This window comes from Maylandia zebra, linkage group LG22 (assembly GCF_041146795.1).
Source record: "Maylandia zebra isolate NMK-2024a linkage group LG22, Mzebra_GT3a, whole genome shotgun sequence".
Taxonomy (NCBI): Eukaryota; Metazoa; Chordata; class Actinopteri; order Cichliformes; family Cichlidae; genus Maylandia; species Maylandia zebra.
In genome coordinates this window covers 35,485,651-35,500,516 of record NC_135187.1, presented here as the reverse complement: position 1 = coordinate 35,500,516, position 14,866 = coordinate 35,485,651, and the positions used below count along the sequence as shown (strand labels likewise).

General features: G+C 41.9%; 2 protein-coding genes across 2 annotated transcripts in view; both read left to right on the top strand.

Moving 5' to 3' along the window:
- thsd7aa (thrombospondin, type I, domain containing 7Aa) overlaps window positions 1–6,837 on the top strand; it is a 182,518-nt gene extending 175,681 nt beyond the window's left edge. The window contains exons 27-28 of the mRNA XM_024798247.2: window positions 2,483–2,570; window positions 4,692–6,837. Coding sequence (XP_024654015.2) covers window positions 2,483–2,570; window positions 4,692–4,779 — 176 coding nt within the window. The 3' untranslated portion in view covers window positions 4,780–6,837. The remainder of the gene's footprint in view (window positions 1–2,482; window positions 2,571–4,691) is intronic.
- Window positions 6,838–11,409: 4,572 nt separating this feature from the next.
- Window positions 11,410–14,197, top strand: LOC143414755 (uncharacterized). Its single transcript, XM_076879592.1, has 2 exons — window positions 11,410–12,254; window positions 12,522–14,197. Exon 2 carries the CDS (start codon window positions 12,542–12,544, stop codon window positions 14,195–14,197), a length of 1,656 nt encoding a protein of 551 aa, XP_076735707.1. The 5' UTR covers window positions 11,410–12,254; window positions 12,522–12,541.
- The last annotated feature ends 669 nt before the right edge of the window (window positions 14,198–14,866 follow it).

Here is a 14,866-nt window from a genome sequence, read left to right as displayed (position 1 = left end):
CTTGTACTCACTACAGCCTGTACATACTTATAGTTATAGAATATTCACAACATACTTCATACCGTGTACATTATAACATAATAGACCCATTTCTGTAATATACTTACATATCTATATTATTGCTAATATATATTGTAATATATCTATATCACTAAGCACTTCTGGATGGATGCAAACTGCATTTCGTTGCCCTGTACCTGTGCATGTGCAATGACAATAAAGTTGAATTCTATTCTATTCTATTCTATTTTTTGCAATAGTAATCCCTTACTTTATGCATTACTTGAAAAAAGTAATCGGATTACAGTACTGCCCATCTCTGCTCGGGAGTGACCTCAGGTATCTGGAACACGGCATTATTACTTTTTACATTAAATGGTTTGATTTGACCTGATGAAGAGGTTGTAAAGTCCGGTTTATGCTAATGGGTGTCAATACAACCATGCAAATTATTATTGGACTAAAACATCTGTGATGAAAAATAACAAGCCAACATTTTCCTTCTGTTAACACCGAGCAAGCTTTGTGTTAACGCTTTCAGCACAGCCAGGATTTCTCTGTTATCTGGATTCACTTACCCTAACACTGCCGATCAGAGGCCTGTACTACGAAGCGGGATTTTGGGTTATCCAGGTCACATCAGGGTTAACCCATGCTGCACACCTAACCTGCTCTGGAGCAGGTTAAGATCCAGATTACAGATCAAAAGTGTCATTCTGGTGGAACCAGCTCCTCAATAAAGGAAGTCTGGATGAGCTCACTGTTTAACCTCTGATCCTATGAGTATTACCCAGCAGGCACTGCAGAGTTCAGATGAAGCCGATCTGTGAGACTCAGCCAGCACTAACTGCGTCTGTTATCCAGGTGGCTACCCTGCCTCCTCTGATAAAATCTGGGAACCCGAGTAGCATTAAAGGTCCGATACCGGCCGCACCAGTGCTCCTGCTCTGCTGTCACAGACACTAGTCTTTTGGCTGAATGAACGCTGGCGCATCTGGCTGCCGCTGCTCACCGATTTATTCTCGTTGTTATTTGTTTTTATTTTGTTTTAAAGTTATTGATGACAACTTGACTGAAGTATTTTAAGCGTATTTAAAGCACAATCCTGTTTTGACTTGCTTTTGCAATATTTGCGGGTTTTTACTGCTCGCACTCCAGCTGCCTGCTCGGTCTTTTACCCTCATGGCCTTTTCCAACTGTCTACATTCAGCGGCAGCCCTGATCAAGATGTGGATCCACAGGGTGTCTGTGTGATCTGTGCTCACCTGGGTTGTTTTCGTTCCATCGCTCGTCACCCAGCGACAGCTCTACTTCAGTACTCTGAACTTCTGCAACTCCGCTTCCTAACTCTCTACCTGTGGCGCTTTACTTTCTTAATTGCCCCTTGGAGATAAATTAAGCCTTTCTGATTCTGATTTAACTCTATCCAGACATCGCTTTCAAGCCCCGCCACACGTACATTCACCGAGGGCTTCAGCGAAACTTCAATACCAATGACACTAACTCAATAGTGTCCAGTCCATCTGGTCCAAAACTCGTCGTCATCCCCGGAAAACTGACCGGACTGTTGACCACAATGTGCTGGCACACCTTGTTAGGTCGGCTAAGCCTGGCATCGTAATTCCAGCATCAACTTCTGTCTTTTAAACATTCGCTCTTACCGGTAAGGGACATCTTGTCCAGGATCTCCTCTCTTGGACTTTCTTTGCTTGACTGAAACGTGGAAACAGCCTAATGATTTTGTTTCACTTAATGACTCTACTCCATCTGAATTTGTTTACATCTGTCAATCTCGCAACTCTGGGAGGGGCGGCGGCCTCGTGATAATTCACCACAAGCACTGGAAAGTTCTCCCTGTCTCTTCCCCACCCTTCCACTCATTTGAATACATCGCAGTACAGCTCCTTGTATATACTCCCACCACCTAAGCCAAATAAGGAATTTTTAAATGACTTTGCTGCTGAAGGCTTTTCAGGGAGTTTTTAGGACATCCTGATAATAATGAATTGCAGTCGTCCAGCCTGGAAGTAATAAATGCATGAACTAGTTTTTCAGCGTCACTCTGAGACAGGATATTTCTAACTTTAGAGATGTATGAGGTATACAAGTAAAACACAGAGGTGGTGGTGTGAGCTTTCTTTTCTTTTCTTTTCTGTCATTATTCACATTGTAATTGGAGTGGTTATTCTGCCGGAGCTGACCGAGGGTGAGCTATGTTGGCAAAAGATAGGGGAAGTAATAATAAAATAAAAAAAAAAGAAGAAGAAAAGGAATAGAATGAGAGAGAGAGAAAAAAGGGAGGGCTGATAACCCAATATTAGGTTTAGAGGGCTCCTTTGCAGATAACCCTAGATAAACTTTTTCATTTAATAAAGGAAGTCATAATTTAATAACTGCATTTTGTATTTACTCGGGTCACCTTTGTCTAAATAAAACTGTCCAATCGTAAGTGCTGACCATTGCTGTCTATGTGTCTCTGCAGATGGGAAGCTGAAAACCTGGGTGTATGGAGTAGCAGCAGGAGCATTTGTGCTGCTTGTCTTTATAATCTCCATGACATACTTAGCATGGTAAAGTAACACATCTGAAATATGTTCTGACTTCATCATCAATTTGATTTTTTTCCCTCATGATGTCAATAATGTACATTAAGTGATGTGATGGAGATCACCATGAAAGAAAGTCAAATTAAAATGTAGTTCACTAATTAGCAATTAGTGATTTTGTACTGTGTCTCATAAAGTTTAGGACTAAATGAAATAGAATCCTAAAAAATCAAAGTGGGACAAGTCACAGGGAGTCAAATCTGTAGCGGGTGAGCATTTTCAGTGTACTGTGAGTGTGCACTGTCATGATGAAGCACCCATCTGCTATTGCAGATTGGATGTTGCAAAAGAATCTGAACATCCTGCAACAATCTTACAACTTTTTTGATTATTTTTGATGTTGGGAATGTCACACATTGGCCAGTTTGGCGACCATAAGGACGAGTCAGTAAGGATTTTTCTTTTTTAAATAATGGCTCTGACATCATGTTCACTGATCAGATAGCAATTTGTTTTTAACAACCAATTGTCTACCTGATCACTGAGCCATACTAAGCTCAAAAGTCAGAGTCCGATCTATTGGTAAATGGTAAATGGCCTGTATTTGTATAGCACTTTACTTAGTCCCTATGGACCCCAAAGCGCTTTACACTACATTCACACACTGTTGACGACAAGCTACATTGTAGCCACAGCTGCCCTGGGGCGCACTGACAGAGGCGAGTCAGTGCGCCTATTAAATCAACGACACGTCAACAGACTTCTTAGATTTCGGTTTTCATGTAGAATGAAGTGTAACGCCTGTCTTCCATCTTGCATTGTCTATTTAAAGGCCATATTATGAAAAAAAAGCATCATCCAATAAAATGACATGGGATCTGACCTCCATCACAACACTGCTCACAATTATTTCTTCATTTGTTTTTGTTTTTCATTTTTCTGTTTCCCTTATCATTTGTTCCTTCTTGTCTTGTCTTGTCCCTTTTTTCTTTCTACCCTCTCACACTCTATTTAGTTGTTGTGGTTGTTGCCTTTGCTGCAAGTCAAGCTCCAAGTCCCCCTCAGACAGGATTTATTGGATGGAGCAAAACAGCTGCACTTATACCTGTCCTGCCTGCCAGAAACTAGAGCAAGAGGAGTTAAAGTGGTGCAACAAACAGCAACCGCAGCTGCAGGAAAAGCAACAGCAATATGAGGCACAGCTCTCAAAGCCTCCATCATCACAACAACATCCAGAGCTACAGCACTCACTGCCACACCCAGCTCCATTTGAAACTCTTATCACGTAGTCAAGGCCTTACTTAACTCCTTTTATTCTCTACGACATGTGACATGTTCCCAAACATCCAGATTGCTTGTTCAATCATTTCAGTGGATCACCTACTAGAGGTGAGAAAACCAAAAAGCTGCTGATTTGACAGCAAAAAGTTGAAAAGTTGACCTTGTGGTGAAAATATTGAATCATATTTGTACAAGTTTATTAGTTGAATTAAGTCTTGGTTAAACAATTTCAATTCAGTTCACTTCAGTTTTATTAATATAGCAACAATTCAAAACAACACTCGCCTCGAGGTGCTTTATATTGCAAGGTAAAGACCCCAACAATCAGACCATTTGGTATGAGCATGCACTTGACCACAGTGGGAAGGAAAAACTCCCTTTCAATATGAAGAAACCTCTGGAAATGTAGAATTTCAACTTCTCTCATATTGCAGAGCAAATGCAATATCACAGTTTTTGCACATTTTAATGTTTATTTTAAGTTAATATTACCAGGACTGTAACCAAAGTTTAGAAAATAGTGATGTGGTAATGTATCAATGTGTAGCACCTGTGCTCAGTGACCAGTGGAAAACGCTAAACGTTGTCCCAGAGTTATAATAACTCTGAAGCCAATTTTGAAAACTATAAAGGACTTTATTTTGTACAGCTCTCCTCTTTAGCAACAGTGTATAAATGAGGAGGGACAGCTGAAGACTGATGGATAAACTTCCAAAGACAGTGATGTTGTTTTTAGGGCAGATATGACAGAAACACAGAATCATGTCTCGTATGTAACAGGTTGGTCATGAGTGGAAGTTACTGTCAGGTGGCTGCTATCAGATTGTCTTACTGTTCCTCACCTGTTCTTTGTTTGTTCTGTAGCAAAAAGCCAAAGAAGCCACAGAGACGCCAGATGAACAACAGACTGAAGCCTTTGACTCTGGCTTACGATGGAGATGCAGACATGTAGAAGTCTTCCTGCTCAACGTACAAACATTTGTCTTCTTTCAGAACTTACGGCATCGCCGTGGAAACCCTTTGATATCAGCGCCAATGCTGAGACTCGTTCACATGCAAAAGAAGAACCTCAAAGATCAAGACTGACCACATTCATTAGCAGCCTAGTTTTCCCCATCTGTTTTTAAATGTTCATTTTGGCATTTATTTCACAAGAGCCTTCATGGATTCTTTGTTTCCTGCTGAAAGTCCTCCTTTGCTTCTTTGCCATCTACCACTGCCCAAAATATTCAAACAACAGTCACTGAATAGTGTCTCCGCAGAACAAATACTTCTGTGAAAATCATTCCCTCATTTTTTTCACTGCTCAGTGACATTGCCTTGATATCACTTGTTCTGTGTCAAATGAACATTCGGAGGCCTGAGTGTCATTATGGCTTCGGTGCATCTCACAAGAAACAATATGACGAGGAGACAAAAAGGAGCTTAATAAATCCCAGAGACAGCATCACTTCTGCCTGCCTGTCCCTTCTCCATTTTTCAGGGATAATTTTGCACTATATTAGTGCAGCATGATATGTACTTAGGTCTAGGTATGCCTGTCTCAATACAGATGTTGTAGAAATGTACAGAAGAAGGCTTTTTGCAAACGAAAACTCACCAATGTTTGTAATTATTTTTCTTCTATTGCCTCTTTTTACATGATTTGATGGGACTTTGTGTAAATAGGATTTTTTTAATGTGGTCTCAACTTTATCTTTCTATTATGTCTAGCTAAATGTTCCAAACTCTGCCAGTTAATCTCTGACATTTTTTTTACTAATTGTAACAAACTTTTTAATTTCAATTTAATTTATATAGTGCCAAATCACAACTTCAAGGCGCTTTATATTATAAGATAAAGACCCTACAATCAAACCAACCCCCTTTGAACAAGCACTTGTTGACAGTGGGGAGGAAAAACTCCCTTTTAACAGGAATAAACCTCTGACAGAACAGGCTCAGGGAGGGGCGGCCAAATTTCAGAACCAGTTGGGGGTTGTGTGATTTTATCTTTGTAAATACGTAACATACATCAAAATCTTCTGTGGAAAATTCAAACATCATGAAAGCCTTTAGATTATTACATGGAAAGAACAAAGAAAAAGTCTAAAAAAACTAAACATGGAAGATAAGTTCATCATCAAATTGTTTCTTTCATCCCCAAGAACTCTCAGTTGAGTCCATCTAAGAAATATTATATTTAACACCAAATTTTTGACTTTAGCGCTGTTTGTTTGTTTGTTTGTTTTTAATTCATTATTGAAAATAATGGCTTTACCAGTGGCTACTAACTTTGGACCACTTGTTATTTACTTACGATCAGCTACAAGTGTACATCTTTAAGCTTGGTTCTGCACCAGTTATGTGGTGAATTTGGGAATCTCTCAGCCTGGCTTTTTTCTGATATGTAGCTTAAAAATATTATTTATCCTCAAAAATAATTTATTGGAATTTTTTTTCTGTGGTTCTTCTCTTAAAGTCTTCTGTATACCTTTGATTTTTGACTCATTTTGAATTTGACCTCTGCCAGCCGATATTGCCTCTCCAGTGTAATGTTCATTGTCCATCAGTTTATGGAGTCTTCAGCAATGTTGAAAACTAATTGGTCTTTCAGCCCTTGAACTTTCTGTATCAGAGGATGATGTCAGAACCTTTCCAGCTTTTCTATTGTTTTCAAAGACTTTAGGAAGAATAATTGTGTAGAAATGTTTAAAAGTGAAAATGGCTGAAGTAAGCTGAAGGTCCAGTCACTCAGAATGGATAGTGTTGTATTTATTAGTACTGAGACATTGCCGGAAAATGGCAGTTTAATATTCTGTGGAGTTTGTTGGTAGTAAATCAGTGGAATGTTTAATTTATATTTCTTGGAAAATGATTTGTAAATAAAATTCTTTTTAAAAAAAAAAGAAAAGAAAAGAAACAAACTTGGAAGTGTGAATGTGGGTGCGCTAAACATGATAAGCTTGTGACAAATAAGTCAAGTTTTCCTACTGTTTGTTTGTATGTATTTCAGTAATTGCTGATAATAAACAATGGAAATATTATTCTAATTCTTTTAATAACATATTAAATCATGCAAATTGCAGTACAGGTATTCACACGAGGTTCAAATAAGTTGGTCTTTGGTTTAGGGCTTTACCTGACAGTCATTACAAATATAAGTCTGTAGATAACTGGAATTAAGTAATGTAGCACACAGAATAACTGAATCATCATTGTTGACTTTTTTCTTTTTCTTTATAATTATCAAGAGGGGAAAAAAACCTCACTGTCCCCAACCAGCTTCTCTTCTGGGCAGATGCCAAAGATTTCAGAGTCCATCAGGAGAGACAATCTCTTATGTGTGTCCTAGGTCTGTACCTGCTTTCTCCCGCTTGAACATGCTGGAAACACCTCACCTCAGAGCCGTCCAGGAGGCATTCTAGTCAGACGCCATCACCACCACCTAAACTGTTGCTTCCGATGTGGAGGAGTAGTAGCTCTATTCTCAAATCTACTCAAGTTCCTCAACCCATCTCTAAGGGAGTGGTCAGACTCTTGGGAGGAAGCTCTTATCTGCTGCTTGATTTCATTCCTTTTTTTTTTTAAGAACTATAGCTTGTGGTCATAGGTGCTTTACCACAAAAGATTATCAGCCCTTTTGTCATTCTCAGTCACAAAAGGACTCAGTAGATCTAAGGTTAGGTGACAGTCAGGAGTCCTTATTATTTTCCAGTCTGAAGTACTTCACTCTTTAAAGCACAGATTTTTTAAAGCACTGACATGTGTTATCCTGCTGCTGAATCCTTCTCTACAAAGTTGGAAACCTGAGGTTGGAGCATGTCGATGAAGGGTGAAGTCTGAGTACTACCATGCCCCCACCACAACAAAAGAAAAGCACCAATTTAATGTATTTGACAAAGAGTAACATAATTCAATTCAAATCAGGCAAATGGGAACCATGAAGAGGCCGCTAGGAAAGCTGCAACCACCAAGTACCTGCAGAGGGTCAGGCAAGTCCTGAGAAGTTGGCTGAATGGTAAGAACAAGATCCGGGCTATCAACACCTACACCTGCCCGTGATCAGGTACCCTGTTAGGATAATAAATTGGCCAAAGGAGGAGATAGAAGCCACTGACATCAAGACAAGGAAGCTCCTTACCATGCATGGAGGGTTTCAACCCAAGTCCAGCACCCTGAGGCTGTATGCTAACCAGAAGGAAGGAGGCCGGGGACTGGTGAGTGTGAGCACCATGGTCCAGGATGAGACAACGAACATCCCCGAATACATCAGGAAGAAACTGACAGCGTGCTCAGTGAATACCTCCGGCAGCAGAAACCCAAGAAAGAGGAGGAACCATCATGGAAGGACAGGCCCCTGCACGCTATGTACCACCGGCAGATAGAGGAGGTGGCTAACATCCAGAAATCCTACCAGTGGCTGGACAAAGCTGGACTGAAAGACAGCACAGAGGCACTAATCATGGCAGAACAGGAACGAGCTCTGAGCACAAGATCCATAGAGGCTGGGGTCTATCACACGAGCCAAGACCCCAGGTGCAGGCTGTGTAGAGATCTCTGTTCCGAAGAGCAGTGTCCTAGGAACAACTAAGATACTGTGCAGGACCCTCAAGCTCCCAGACCTCTGGTAGAGGACCCGAGCTTGAAGGATAGACTGCCGAGAGGCGAATTACATATATATATATATGATGTGTAATTCGCCTCTCGGAATTTTCAACTCCACAACTTTATTAGTGCAAAAAAACCCATCAATGTATTTTCACTTAAACAAGCAGCTGTTTTTTATGTGTTATATAAAAGTTATATAAACATGTAACTGTGCAAATGCAAATTCTTTGCTGACAGTTTAACCAAAAGGCATTTCCAGTGGAAACTGGCCGACACATCCTCAGCATAACCATGTATAATATCCACAAAACTTAAAAAGAGGTTATACACACACAATACGGTAACAGTATGTTGAAGCACAGTACGTATCACTCCGCGAGGCTCCGCCTACGATAGCCGTAATGCTCCGACAATCCATCAAGCGGTGCGGCTTCGTAGCTCAGCAAAGTCGTACTGAAACATTCGACAGATTTTCGAGCGCCGTGCACATAAAATCGATTCCAGGTCAGTAAACACAACCAGAGTTCATACATAAGGCACACGGGATTATAAGGGGCTCTGTCGACTTTCAGAAAAATCAAAGTATTGATTTTAAGTGTGCCGTATTTTCCAAACAACACGGTAATAACGACGGCCCGCTAGCATGCGCTACCAAAAATAGTGCTTTGTTGTGTATCTGACGGACGAAAGCTAAACCAGTTCCACACCAGTGAAGCTGCAGCATTTTTACAAACCAGTTCTGGTTCATGGTTTCATTCAACGATCCGCTTTCGCTCTTCTTGTTTCTTGAAGATTAATCCCGTCCAGAAATGTGAAAGATCTCCTAAAAAAACACAGACAGTGGCTCCAGTGTACACTTTTCATTGTTCTTAACACTGGGTTACACTTCAGCTCCTGGTATGTGTCGAGGAGGGAAATTATTTTACTGCTATTGTTAAATAATTGTTATTGCATTAATAATATAATTTGCAGCATGGATATTGCACTCCAAGGTTTAAACAGTGTCTCTTTCAGAAAGACTGAGTTGCAGGCTGACAGGAAGTTGTATGCAGAAAGAAGCAGGAAGTTATTTTGAGCCGCAGGCTAAGACGAGGCTTTAACAATGTAACAGATAGCTTTATCATTTTATATTAAGGTTTTAGTAGAGGTTCTTGATTAAAACATTTATTTAGTAGAAGACATACACATAGTCTCAGTGAGCTTCTGGTCTGGTAAAAGGTCAGAAGTGCAACAGGTGAATTGAGAAAGAGCATGTGAGGTCAACACACACACACACACACTTTAAATTAGATTTATTTAGAGGAGAGGTTAGTTATGTTTGGCTGTAACTGCAAAATTGTCTTGGTAAAAGAGGAACCGTTTCTTGGTGTCTCGGCAAGAAAGAGGAACAAGACAAGAACTGAAAGGTAGACAGGAAGGGCTAGCCATGAAAATAGAAGATGATTTTCTAGGTAAAAAGTCATGATGATGTTGATCTGATCTATGTATAAAATGTATCTGTGACGCATGAAGGGGCGTCAGTAAACAAACCCTGATGCTATAAAATATCTGTTCATGCTTTGATTAAGTCGAAGACTACTTCCTGTCTGCGTACAGAGTTCTCTTCCCACGCGTGTATTCATTAAAATCATCGTTTGACTTCACCCGGCCGGATCGGTGTGGTTATTCTTCGATCACCTCTTGTACCCTTCCTCAATATTGAATCTTAACATTTGGGGGCTTCGTCCGGTTATTGAGGAGGGAGAGTTGGAGGTTTGGACGGAGAAATCCGGGGTCTTGGGTGGTCTGACGGGCAGACATGAATTCCAGTGGTCTAAGTGAGTGGGCATAAGCCGGCTTATCCAAAAGGTAAGGCACTACCTGTTGAATTATTTCCAAAGTGTGCCAAATTGGACATGATAAAATTTAAGTCTACTCACTGAAGTTACTGGTGGATGTCTGTTTTGATTTTGATGAAAATTTCATGAGTTGAAGCAGTTAGAGTTCTGCTAAGAAGAAATGAAAGCAGTAAAGTCTGCTAAAGCAGTTTGAGTCTGCCAGGAAAAAGTTTAAATATTGGGTTGAAGTCCCAAAGAAATTGAGTTAGAGTCTCAAGTAGTTTGGTAGGGAATTGGTTATTGTGTTGGTTAGAGTCCAAATTTGGTCATAAGAGTGGACCTGAGCGGTCATTTTGTGAGTTGGAGTCTCCATTTGACCACTAGGTTGCACCTGCCTCAGTTATACACTTGTTTCGGGTGTTGATTGTTGTTTCAAAGTATTATAAATTATTCTAGAACGGCAGTTAGAGTCTGCTAGGAAGCGCAGTTCTCGGAGGTAATGCTCCCTCCCGGCCAAGGACGCTTGGCCCTGACCTATCGGCGAATAGGGTTAGTACGGTTGGCAACCGGGGAGAACTTGGGAACCTCCAAAATAGCTAGGAGTTAGAGTCTCCTTACCGTTTGAAACGGTATCTGCGCTTTTTTGGCCAGCAGAAGTGGATTTCGGGCGTGTAACTTTAACCTAAAACTTCAAAAAGTTTGGGTTGGTTGACGCTTTTAAATTGAGTTAGGGATTTTAGAAATGAGGCCAGAAACAGTTAAAGTCTTGATACTGGTTAATTGATTGCAAAAAACGGTTATGTTAAATTTGTCGAAATTCGATAGGTGTTAAAAGGTTTAAAATCTGTGCAGTTGTAAATATAAGACGTCTCTGTATTAAAAAAGATCTCTGTGGGTCGAGTCAGCAATGCACTGACTGCCTGCTGCTATTCTTAGATGAAGAGTGTGTGTGCATGCAAATGAGGCAGCTGATGCAGAGCGCATGAGAGGACTATGCTTTCGGTTTTGTGTGTCATTCAGCTCTATAACTATTGTTTGCAAATGTGGATAAATGTCTGCAGTTAAAATGCTGGCTTAGTAAATAACAACATTGTAAATATATGAATGGTGACAGCGTTTCAAAATAGAATATAAGAATTGTTTGTGTTTAAAACCAACATTTAGGTAAAGAAGATTTAAGGTGGATTTGAAGGCATAAACAAAAAATAAAAGGGTTACAGTCTGCAAGGGTTGTTAATTCATGAGCTGACTGGATGCAGAGTAAGTGGAGTGGTCATCCTGAGAGGATTGAATGATGCTCTAACTCTGTGGTCAAGTCAGACATAGGCTTTAAGCAACCATGAGCCACTAATAAGCGTGACAAATTAATGAGTATGTGTAAATTGAACTTGTTAAATAGTTTTGATAGGAGTAACTCAATGAGCACGCAATAAAGTGGACTTTTTAGGGGCAGTTTATCACTGACACCATAAAAAGCAACTTAATTAGTAGTTCAATAACAAATTGTAAAGATAACCTTTGTTATTTGATAAGAGAGAGAAAATTCAGGTTACATATAGTGAATAAATAAGGAAATGTTAATCTCTGCGTCATTCCACACTGAAATTTCAATTGTAGGGGATCATTTGGAGGTGAATTGTGTAGGACACGGGGAGACAGAAGAATCTCCCCATGAGTTTTCAGTGTGCATAGAAATTGAGGAGGCTGAACTGGAAGCCTGCCTGGGTCGTTGTTTTTGTTTATTTGAGGGTCTGCTGGAAGTTTGTGAAAACGACCACCTTGATATGTGGGAGCCTTCTCGGGCAGCGATTTTTTTGTTAAACCTGTGGCAGGCTGTGCAACATGGAGAAAGCTTTGACATAATGTCATAAAGGTGATTTCTTGGTTTTAGACTTATTAGTACGGGACAAGTTGAGGGACCCTTGAGGGTGTGTTGCTGTAAAGTATACAAGGGACGCGCAGCGCCGTTAATGGGTTTAAAATAAATGAAAAAACACTAATCCGAGGAACTATTGGAGAGGTAAGTATACGGAGGTGAGCGCGTTGCGCATAAGGGTTGCTGGTGTCATATATTAACACTTTGAGGGCGAATAATTTTGATTGAGTGTCAACGCTTGAGAACGCGAGGACAGCGTCTAAAGTGCTGGGTTAAACTTTGTGTATCACCGAGCAGGGGAAGAGGAGCCAGTGGTTGCGAGAACAGCGAGACGAAGACTGAAACCGAAAGTTAGGCGTGTCTGGGTGACCTAGACCAAGAAGGTGGAGTCGACCAACGCCATTGGAAGAGGTAAGTCTGTGTTTCAGAGAATGGCTGACAGATCGGGTGCGACACCTAGTAGGAAAAGGGGATGCAAACCTCTGAAGGATCAGCTCGAACAGCTTAAGAAAGCTGTTCGCTTGGCTTCCCCTGGAGTATCAAAATCAGCAGAGAAAGAGTGCCAAGCGATGGAGGTTGAGGTAAGTAAACCTATTATATCCCAACAGAAAGGGCTGGGTGATAAAATACCTCTGAGCTTGGTGTTAAAAACTGAAGGAGAAGTGTATGGACAAATGCATGAGGCCCTACGTGCGTCCATAGAGGCATTAACGGCATTGGAGGTTATAAAGCAGAGAGTAATGCAGGGAGGGCCAGAAGAGGAGAATGAAGACCGTGCGACGTCATCAGAAGAAGACGATGAGGAGGACGAAGATGGAGGAGCTGAACCCCAACCAAGTACAAGCCTAATTTTGAGGAAAAGAAGTGTGAAGAGAGACCAAGCACAGAGACAGCCCATATTTAAGAGCTCAAAGGGGAAAGGAAAGTTGAGGAAGAGTAGAAGAGTGAGTTTTGAACAAGGAGCTCCTGACCCTGGTTTAAGTCTGCCTCTAATAGCAGGTCCAAAGAACGAACCAGTTTATCGCGCCTATAAGGTGAGAGATTTGGAAGCATTGGTTAAACAACTTCCACCAATAACCAAGGGAGAACATTGGGAAGGAGAAGAATTAGCGCTGGGCGACTTTCGCACTTTGGCCGGACGTTGTATGCTGGGTGGTGGGTTAGCAGATGTAGAGCAGATAGCTCAAACAACCAGATATGCAAATGACCTGAAATATCATGAGGTGCAGAGTGACTTAGCAGATGCAGTTCGGGAGAAGGACCCAACTCCTAACTTTGGAGTCATTCCAAAAATTATTTGGGATCCCAAAAAGAAACCCAGAGAGTGTTTAGCTAAAGCAAAGGAACAATGGTTGTTAGAAACAGGAATACATCCGGGGAAGGAGGGTGAAAGTAGAGCGTGGTTTCGTTCGGCAGTGCTGGCAGGGCTGCCCAACCAGGTTGCAGTTGACTTGGAAAAGAACCCAGATTTTGCCGTTGCAGACTCGGTGCAGTGGGAGAGACATGTGACCCACAGACTTCAGCAGGAACAGGATTTGACGAACAAACAAAAGAAAGAGTTAGATGAAGCACAGGCGCAGCTGCTTAGGCTGCAGCTGGGTGAGGCTCGCGAAAAATATAATGCGAAGAAAAAAGAACCGAAAGAACTAAATAAGACTATAATGGTGGCAAGGCCTCAGCCCGATCCTGTGCCTGACTGGCCAGATCAGGATCCGGGTCTCTACCCTGATGATCGTTGGCCCGCCAATGCACCAAGGCAGCGTCAACCCGTAGGGAATTGGGGGACCGGTGGACCACAGAGAGGGCGTGGTGGATCCGTGAGGGGAGGACAAAGGGCTCGGAATCCGGGGAATCCTGGCAGAGTGTCTTGGACTGCGTGTCTGAGATGTGGAGCAGAAGGACACTGGGCCCGAGATTGCCCTGAACCGCCGCAGAACTATCAGGGGCGAGGCTATCAATCCCAGGCACGAGGAGGCCCAAGACAAAGAGCTGCTTACAGGGGAGCACATCAAGCTCCAAACCCGAATGCAGCACCAGCCCCCCAGTACCCAGTAGCCGACTGGGGCTGGGAGGGGGAGCAATACTGACGGAGCCCGGAGAAACCGAACAGGGTGGGAACGGCAGAACCCATGCTGTCGATGACCGTGGAAGGCACTGAATTGCCCTTCCTGGTGGATACTGGAGCAACATACTCAACATTGAAAGACACACCAGACAGTGCAACACTCTCCTGTCACACAGTTAATGTGGTAGGCTTTTCCGGGATTCCAATGACACTGCCATTGACAAATCCAGCATTGACACAGCTGGGAAAACAGACTTTGAAGCACCAATATGTGGTGTCCTCACAGGTGCCTGGAAAATCTCATGGGCAGGGACCTGCTTGTGAAACTGGGATCACCTTCAAAGACTCAATATCTAGTCCAGAACTCTGAACAACCCACTGCCGAAATCTACTGGGGGAGGCTAGTGGAAGTAGGCATTCTGAGACATTATCAGCTATGGAAACCCTGGATAATGAGCCTGGCCGTCTATTCCCCTCCGCGAGATCCTTTCCACGTTACACTCTTTTATGATAGGGAAGATAACGATATCTATCGGGAACAGTTCCAGTCTGATCTTGAGGGACAGACGTGGAATGTGCAAACACATAACATTTATGTTGGACCAGAAGGTGTGGCCGCGGCTGTGAAATTTACTGATGAACAACTGCCTTGGTACAATGTGGGAGAGGATTCAGCCCCTAACATTACATT

Excerpts from the sequence above, each read along its gene's own strand:
- LOC143414755 (XM_076879592.1), top strand. The coding sequence starts at position 12,542 with ATGGCTGACAGATCGGGTGCGACACCTAGTAGGAAAAGGGGATGCAAA.